At 44.2% G+C, this 9,803-nt stretch overlaps 1 protein-coding gene across 1 annotated transcript; it reads right to left on the bottom strand.

The window, feature by feature from the left end:
* Positions 1 to 2,559: 2,559 nt before the first annotated feature.
* LOC128346786 (olfactory receptor 2G3-like) lies at positions 2,560 to 8,343 on the bottom strand. The gene is made up of 2 exons (XM_053300462.1): positions 7,532 to 8,343; positions 2,560 to 3,634 (listed from the first exon to the last, which is right to left on the bottom strand). The coding sequence occupies exon 2, from the start codon at positions 3,632 to 3,634 to the stop codon at positions 2,678 to 2,680; it is 957 nt and encodes a 318-aa protein (XP_053156437.1). The 5' UTR covers positions 7,532 to 8,343; the 3' UTR covers positions 2,560 to 2,677.
* Positions 8,344 to 9,803: the final 1,460 nt, after the last annotated feature.

The following is a 9,803-nucleotide window of genomic DNA, read 5'->3' on the forward strand; positions in this document are numbered from 1 at the left end:
AATCAATCACAAAATTAAAACCAACAAATTTTAAAAGGCTGAGAAAGCTTGGTTAAAAAGATGGGTTTTTAGATGTTTTTTTAAAATTGCTAGAGATGGGGAGAATCATATCTTAGTGGGGAGTGTATTCCACAATCTCGGGGCAGCAACCGAGAAGGCCCATCTCTGTGTAGCCATCATACGATTTGGCGGTAACTGGAGATGGACCTCCTCAGATGACCTCAGTGGGCGGTGGGACTCATAGTGAAGAAGGCGCTCTCTTAAATACCCACGGCCTAAGCCGTTTAGGGCTTTATAAGTTATAACTAGCACTTTGTATTTTGTCCAGAAACCTATTGGCAGCCAGTGTAACTCCATCAGCAAAGGAGTAATGTGGTCTCTCCGAGATGACCCAGAGACCAACCTGGCTGCTGCGTTCTGAACCAACTGAAGTTTCCAGACTACGTACAAAGGCAGCCCCACGTAGAGCGCATTACAAAAGTCAAGTCTGGAGATCACCAACAGATGTACCACTGTTTTGAGGTCATTGATCTCGAGAAATGGATGCAGCTGGCGTATCAGCTGGAGCTGATAGAAAGCAACACTGGCCACCGCCTCAACCTGAGAAACCAGGGAGAGGTGTGAATCCAGAAGTACTCCCAGACTGCAAACCTGTTCCTTTTGGGGAAGTGTGACCCCATCTAGAACAGGTAGATCAAAATCGTCTCTGGAGTTCTGACCCCGCACAATAAGTACCTCCGTCTTATCTGAATTCAGCTTCAGTTTATTCTCCCTATTCCAGCCCATTACTGCTTCCAGGCAGGCATTTAGGGAGGATATGCCAGCTCCTGAAGAAATTGACATGGCGAAGTAGATCTGGGTGTCATCAGCATACTGGAAACACTCAGCTTCAAATCCCCTGATGATCTCTCCCAGCAGTTTCATTTAGATGTTAAAGAGCATTGGAGAGAGTATGGAGCCTTGAGGGACACTATACTTAAGCTCAGATTTCAAAGAGCAACAATCTCCAATTGACACCATCTGGAATCTGTCCGAGAGGTAGGAGCGGAACCACTGTAAAACAGTGCCTCCCACCCCAACATCCTCAGATGTTCCAGAAGGATACTATGGTCAATAGTATCGAAAGCCGCCGAGAGATCCAAAAAGACCAACAGAGTCACACTTCCTCTGTCAATTCCCAATTGGAGATCATCCATCAGGCCGACCACGTCAGTCTCCACCCCATAGTTGTGGGTCCTTCCCTCCCCACACTGGCCCACAATTTTAACCAAGGATAGTGACCAGAAAATAAGCCCTGTCCTTGCTCAGTCAGCGGGCACCCACTATTCTAGCCCCACCCAAATGCCAAATTTTGGGGCTCCCACTGTTGCTGGCTACTTGGGCCATCAAAAATGTCCCCATAGTCCAAATCTGGTCTCCAGGCCTTACGTTGTGCAGGGCTGCTTTAGGGGCATGTTTGCCATGCAAACAATAACCTTAAAGTATAACTATAATACAGTTGGTGCCTTCAGATAGCTGGAACTTGCAAGCTATGGAGCTCAAGGACATGAGCTGGGATACGTGCAATTATTAAAGTTCTCCATTTATACTGTTGTATTAGTTGGTTCTGCTGCTATTTACACCTTGTAACTGTAGTTGGGATAGTGAGCAGAGGCATGGGGCCAGGAGAAGGAGTGGAAGACAGCGAGGGGCCCATTTTAAAATCTCATCTCCAGGCCCACTCCAACCTTGGTACGCCCCTGGTTTGTGCATGTGCATATTGTCCACAGATTGTATGTGCATTGAACATAACATGTGAATAGGGAAGATGTTGTTCACTGAAGCAGTGCTCACAGTTACAGTGCCAAAAGTGCCGGTGGGAAGCAGGTAGAAAGTCCCAGCACTGTCATTTATCCCTGGGACCTCACTGCTCATGGTTACAGCAGTGTTTGTGTGAAAAAGCACATGATGTAACTGTGATGGCTGCCATTTCCGTTATTGGCAGCCATCATGGTTATAGTGTGTCCCTTTTCACACTCTATAACAATAACTCTGTAACTGTGAGAGGCAAGATCCAGGGTATGAGTGACAGCTCCAGGGTGGGACTTCCTACCTGCTTTGGTTCTGTAACTGTGAATACCACTTTGGTGCCTAATGCCCGAAGAGGGCTATTGTGTCCAACACATGTACAATCTGTGCACTACATACACATGAACAGATCTGCATGTATGTACATTTTTCAGAAATAATGTTTAACACATGTACAATAGTACATTTCCTGTCTGCATTTAAGCAGGCCTGTACCCAGGTTCATTTTTAAGGTGAATGCAAGTGCAGTGATTCACACATGTACAGGTGTACAAAAATTAATACATATGTACAACATAATGACTGTATAGAGATGGCAGGAAAAGATAGACATTTCAAAAAGCATGGTCTCACTTAGTTGATTTCATAACCCTAATTTGGACATTAATCTAAACAAGTATTCTCTATTAAACATTTTTTCCATAGGTGTATTGTTGTGCATTTATTGTTGTTGTATTTGCAATAAATATATAATTAAAGAAATCTAACAGACTCTGTAAAGACACACTGATCACTGGAAAATGCTATAGATATGATAAAAGCAAGTAATAAGTAAAAGTAATATAATAAGATTTTGCTTATTCTGTTAATAAATTGGGAGACCATTGGGCTAAGTTGTTGAGTGCCTGTTCATCAACCTTCTTACAGCTCTATGCACCTCTTTGTTCCTCAGTGTATAAATGAGGGGATTAAGCATGGTGGTGACATACGTGTAGAAAAGGGAGATCATCTTGCCTCGGTCACGGGAGTAGTTGGACGAGGGCTGGAGATAACTGAAAATGATTGTCCCATAGAAGAGTGATACCACAGTCAGGTGAGAGGCACAGGTGTTGAAGGCCTTCCGCCTGCCCTCAGCTGAGCGGATCCTCAACACAGCAGCCACAATGTAGCCATAAGAGACTATGATGAGGCCCAGTGGCACTAGAAGAAACACCACACTGGCAGAGAATTCCACAGCCTCATTGAGTGAAGTGTCAACACAAGCCAATTTGAGAAAAGCTGGCACCTCACAGAAAAAGTGGTCCACCCGGTTCTGGCCACATAGTGGAAGTTGAAGAGTCAGCACTGTTTGTACCAGCGAGTTGCTGAAGCCACTCACCCAGGAGATGGCCGCCATTTTGAAACATAAGGAGTGGCTCATAATGATAGTGTAGTGCAGGGGCTGGCAGACTGCAGCATAGCGATCATAGGCCATGACAGCCAACAGAATACACTCTGTACAGCCCAGAGCTAGGGAGATGTACAGCTGAGCCACACAGGCAGCATATGTGATAGACTTGCTTTTTCTCCAGAAGTTCACCAGCATCTGAGGGCCAACACTGGTAGTGAAGCAGAGGTCAAGGAAGGAGAGGTTGCTGAGGAAGAAATACATGGGGGTGTGGAGATGGGGGTCTAGCCATGACACCACAATGATAGTTGTGTTCCCCACGAGGGTCACTGTATAGCAGATCAAGATGATTGCAAAAAGTATCATCTCCAAATGAGGGCGGTCTGCCACTCCCAGTAGAATGAATCCTTGGTAGCTTTGGTTACTTTCTTTCCATGATGCTTCACTGTAGAAGATCATCTATAAAAGCAAGGAAAGCTAATAAGAAGCAGAGAATTCACAGAAAATGGCAGCTGATGGGAACAGCTAGAAGCACGGAATAAATAAATAACCTGGCTGACAGGTTATGATTTGTCCCAGACATCCGGTGCCTCCTCTACTTGATCTGGGCCTGTAGTTCAGCTCACCAAGTCTGGATCCAAACTTTGTGTGTGTGTGTTTTTTTTTTTAATTTATATACTGCCCTTCAAAAAATGGTTCAGTTAGTGCCTAAAACTCATTGAAAATTGCCGCTGAACCTTTTAGGTATTTGTATAAATCAGGAACCAATGGCATGATGAGAAGAGAACATACTAACGGCATGCATACGGCATAAAACTCCACACTTTGCTCCAGGAATAGTGCATGGAGTTTTAGAAGTAATTGATAAATGGGAAAATTATAAATTACTGCTTTTGGAGGACCACTATCAAAGGGTACTCAAATCTGCTCAATGGTCTTGCCAGTGAAGTTGTCAAGTTTGCTGATGATGACAGTAAACGAAGTAGGATTGTAAAAACACAGTAAGACTCTGAAAAGCTCCATATAGATCTCTCAAACCTGATGTTATTGTAAGCAATGAAATTTACTCCTAAATAACCTTTGCAAATGGGCAAAGAGGCACATTCTAAGTGGTGGTTCTCTTGTTTTTAGGAGGAGGACGAATGTCCCTCTTCATTCTTAGCTTAGTATCTTTTCCAGCAGGTGTTGCTAGCATCTCTGTCCTTTCCTCTCCTTTCCTTTGACTATGAGCCCTTTTGGGACAGGGAACCATTTCTTTTTTCATTTCTCTGCTTTGTGAACTGCTTTCTGAACTTGTTCATTGAAAAGGAGTACTCTATTAATGCTGAACTTTGAAGAAGCAAGATAGAAAAAGTATTGATGCTTTTGAACTTTGGTGCTGGAAAAGACTTTTGAGGATATCATGGACAGCCAGGGAAACAAACAAAAGGATCATAGAACAGATCAATCCAGAACTGAGGCACAAATGACCAGGCTCAAACTATCATACTTTGGACACATTATGCGAAGACCCAGCTCCCTTGAGAAATCCATAATGCTGGAAAATGTTGAAGGAAAGAGAACATGAGAACAGCCCTGCTGGATCAGGACCAAGGCCCATCTAGTCCAGCATCCTGTTTCACACAGTGGCCCACCAGATGCTACTGGAAGCCTACAGGCAGGAGTTGAGGGCATGCCTTCTCTCCTACTGTTACTCCCCTGCAACTGATACTCAGAGGCATTTTGTCTTTGAGGCTGGAGGTGGCCTATAGCCCTCCAACTAGTAGCTATTGATAGACCTCTCCTCCATGAAGTTATTCAAACCCCTCTTAAAAGCCATCCAGGTTGTTGGCTGTCACCACATCTTGTGGCAGAGAATTCCATACAATGATTATGCATTGTGTGAAAAAGTACTACCGTTTGCTGTTCCTAAATTTCCTGGCAATCCATTTCATGGGATGACGCCTGGTTCTAGTGTTATGTGACAGGGAGAAAAATTTCTCTCTATCCACTTTCTCCACACCATGCATGATTTTATAGACCTCTATCATGTCTCCCCACAGTAGTCTTTTTTCTAAACTAAATAGCCCCAGGTGTTGTAGTCTTGCCTCATAAGGAAGGTGCTCTATACCCCTGATCATCTTGGTCGCCCTCTTCTGCACCTTTTCTAGTTCTACAATGTCCTTTTTTAGATGTGGTGACCAGGATTGTATGCAGTACATCAGGTGTGACCGCAACATCATTTTGTTAATCCTTGCCAAGGATTAACTCAATTTCTCTCTATAGAGATTCAACATAGGTAGTTACATACAAAGAAAACACCTATAGACTGTAATTCTTACTTTACTAACACTTTAACACCTTTTGGGATGAGGCTAGCAAAGAGAAGATGCCCATTTTCAGCTCAGAGATGCAGATTTGCTTTGGGCAATTCCCCCCCCCCTTCCTAAGCGCACAGTTTACAGAAGATGAGATTCAGATCTCTCTGGACTGGCCAATATCCTGAATAATTAAAAGACATTATCCAGAAGGTAACAGCATTGTCATTTGTCACCCCTTTTTGAGGACCCAGGAAAAGATGAGATTTGAATAGACTCTATGAGAGATCAAAGGAAAATACAACTATAAAGAATGAGGCTACTGGACAGAGAGTTAGCAGTCTTGTGCCTACGGGCATCTTGTGCCTACATGCAAGATCTGCTCACAAGCAATCCCAGAGTTTGCTGCTAAGCCGTGGGGCAACAAGCAGGAACTCTGTCCATGGACAGGAGCTGTCTGTGACTTCTACTGCGCAATGAGAAGTCAAGACTTCCCCAGCCATGGTGCTCTGACTCTCAGCCGTGATCTGAGCAAACTACAAAAGCTCCTGTCTCCAGCCAAGAGCCTCACTCCTTCAGCTGAAGAGATCCACTGCTCTCAAGTCTCTGGTCCTGGTAATATGCTGCCCCTACAAGCCTTGGGTCCCTCCATCTTTTCCCCTCCTTCTCCTCCCCCCGCTTTTCCTCTACTAATTCCTGATCTCCCCAAACCATGCCAGCCCTCAGCCTTCCTTACCCCCCCCCTTTTTCCCCCGTCTGTATCTGAATTGTATTAGGCTCTAGGAAGATTTAATACACACACATATGGTAGTTAGGAACACTGGTTGAATATTGGTACTGGCTAGGATATTCTGTTTAAATACTGTTGGTAATATTGATAGAGTGTTCTGCTTTCTGCTCAGCTAGATTAATGTGTTATTCTTTTATACTCAATAAAGCCCATTGAATCCTTTTAGCAGTGGTTTGATCTCCTTTCTTCCTTGTGCCCAGATCCTACATGGACACTATATAAAAGAACTTGGTCACTTGGTGACACTATGGGACAGGCCTAATTTTGTATGCTAGCTAATGAGCATATTTGGTATATAAATCAGGCCTGGACAGTAACACAGAAGGTCCCATTGGTACCAATGGGGGCCTTCCTTCTTGGGAAATAGCAGCTGCAGCGGGTCTCAATCTGGATTGTGGCTGAGGTGGGGCAATTGAGCCCCATCTCTCATGCTGTGATCCTGATCCTTCCCAGTTATTTAGCAATTTAAAAATCAAGGATGCATAGCAAGGCATGTGCACAGAGATTCAGCATAAGGCCAAAGTGATGGACATCAGGGCTTAACTTCACATCTTAATTTCATGTATTTGCTGATGTGTGTGGTCATGCACCAGAAAGTAAATAAATTTTTTTTAAAAAATGGCAGCAGTAATAACAATCATCATCACTATCAAGGGCAAATTTCAGTGTTAGAAATTATTATGGATGGGACTGAAATTAAAACTGTGAATATCATGTGCTGAAAAAGATACTAAAAAGAGAATACAAATCAAATTATGAAGGGGTTGGAGCATCTCACGTACAAGTATAAAGAGATTGGTTGGCTGGTGTGTGTGTGTTTTTGAATAGTTATACTAGACTGTAGGACTTACATCTGATTAAGAATAGCATTAAATATATTGCATACAAACTCATTTAACAGAAGTTTAATGCTGAGTTAAAGACCAGAAGCTGCTTCAAATGGGGGCAGTTTGGAGCAGAAAAGTGGCAGATCGGGGTGAGAGGTAAGATAATCTCTTCTATGGCCCCTCGACTCCAAATCTACACACCCAGTTGTCTTTTTGACTACCAGGTGGCAAATGCATGTTCCAAAACTGTGAGAATTAGAAACTTCAGAAAAATACAAACAAGTAAATGGTTTACCTTTCTATCAAGAAAAATGCTACTTCTCATGTACTGAAAAAATGCATATTTGATTTTGATCTCTACAATACCTCTCCTTTAACATATATTGATTATACAGTTTGTAGCTCCTTGACATTTTCCAAAATCTCCACTCCCCAACCTCACCTCTGGCTTGGTAAGAAACAGGCAGGTGTGCTTTCTTCAGGTCCGATCTCATGTGCTGGCTCAGAATAACTTTGAGGCATCTATCCCAAGGAGATGCCCAGCCCCACAACCATACTTCTTGTTCTGCTACTTGCAGGAGATCAAGGTCTTGTTTGAGGAATGGTCAAAGTAGTTCTTAGTGGATTAGCTCTCGATGGACCTCTCAGCCAGAGAATCTGGTGAGGGAGATCCTGGAAGTGAGAGGCTTGGGCTCAGGGGTGGCTGGAGTGAGTGAGAGAGGCTGGCAGGCAAAGAGAGTCCCTAGAAAGAGGCAGAGTAGGAGACACACAGAGAGAAAGAACCAAGCACAGATAGGCAGAAATATACAGATGAAGGGAATGGAAATGAAATAATGTATACAGATGAAGGAGGGAGGGAGGTAGAGGGATAAAGAGGTGTAGATTGGGTGGGGGAGGCTGACTAGAGTAAGCTATTGGAGAGAAAATGATCAGGCTGACATGTAGACAGAGAAGGGAGACAGGAGTGAATCTGGCTTTATTTCACAAAGAACATGAATGAATGAAACACCTTGACTCTACATACACCTATATTGAATAAGAAGACGAAACATGAAGCAGAAGCAAAGAAGCCTCATGCAGTTAGAAACAGTGTGTTTTAGAAGGAGAGGAACCAGAGTGTGCATGTGAAAGTGAGTAGTATGGAAAATAGGGAACAGGGGCAGGGGAAAGGTGAAAATAGATCAGTCAAAGTTGGTTACATTATGGTCAATATAAATAAGAGAGAAAAGGGGGAAGGTGACCCTCCCCTACTGATTCCTACCAGGTCTACTGCAACCCAGCAACTTGGCTCTGCCTCTGACTACAGAGATCCCCAGATAGCTTAGCCAACTCTAAAGGGCTTTCCAGTGAGCAAGATAACTGTTTTTATGAGCATCATCTGAGGAGGAATAGTGGGCAGCTGATGATGCTGTTACATCAGCAGCTGCTGACAGTTTCAAGGAAATTACCTGGAGAGCTGTCATGGAGCCCTAGGGCAAACGACACATTACACAAAGTCCTGAAAGTCCATTTCCCTTGGAAAAAGCACCCTCAAGACAGGATGATTTGCATTGCAGAAAAGAGGGAAGAGAATACTTAACTCATACAGGAAAAAAGAGGATAGCACCAAACCAAGGAACAATGAGGAACATAGGAAGCTGCCATATACTGAGTCAGAACATTGGTTCATCTAGCTCAGTATTGTCTACCCTGATTGGCAGTGAGTGGCTCTCCAAGATTTCAGGCAGGAGTCTCTCCCAGCCCTACCTGAGATGCCAGGGGGTGAACCTGGGATCTTCTGCATGCAGACAAGTGGATACTCTTTCACTGAGTTATGCTACCACCCCCTAAGGGGAATTTCTTACAGCACTCACATGTAGTCACCCATCCAAATGCAAACCAGGGCAGGCCCTTCTGAGCAAAGGGAACAATTCATGCTTGCTTCCTCAAGCCCAGCTCTTCTCTCCAGCAAACCTCCAATGGTGTTAGGATACTTCTTTTTATTATGATGATGATGATGAATGCTGCCTGATATCCTGACTAACACTATGCTTACACAAACATGTCCCACTAGGACAAAGCTGTTGTGCTAACTAGTTACACTCTCAGGAGCTGATATTAATCAAAATTTTCATTTTGATTTGAGGTCGAATCAAATTGCAGACTCCTCAGACTGATTCACCGAAAGCAGCTGGTCAAGCCAATGCTATAGGGTTGTGCACAAACTATTTGTTGCAAACCAGTTCACCTCAAACCAGGGCTGGTTCAGAAGTTTGATCGCAGAGTGGACCAGAGGCAGTTCGGTCCATGACCGAACTGAGCCAGTCCCAGTTTGGATGAACTGGCTTGCAATGGTAAGGGGTGGCTGGGAAGGACCATTTTGCATGACATGTGAGGACACCACACAAATGGCCTCCGTGCATGTGCGGAGCCTAGAACCAAGCTTCTGCTGAGCTGGTGGTTTGGTAATAGTGGGAGGAGTGTGCTTGGGGCCATGCCAGGAGGGTGAGCGGTAGCACCAGCAGCCGCACTGGCTGGGTAAGGAGCATATAACCTCTCTTGCTGCCACTGCCCACCCACCCCTTATCTTTAGGAGAATCCCCCACCCCAGAAAAACAGGAGAGTTGGTCTACCAATTGGGATTGATAGGTAGAACAGCCATTGACGCCAGACTTAGCATGTCAGCCTGCCACAGAGGACAGATCTATCCAGATAGACAGGGGTGTGTCTAGGGT

Source organism: Hemicordylus capensis, chromosome 2, assembly GCF_027244095.1.
Source record: "Hemicordylus capensis ecotype Gifberg chromosome 2, rHemCap1.1.pri, whole genome shotgun sequence".
Classification (NCBI taxonomy): Eukaryota; Metazoa; Chordata; class Lepidosauria; order Squamata; family Cordylidae; genus Hemicordylus; species Hemicordylus capensis.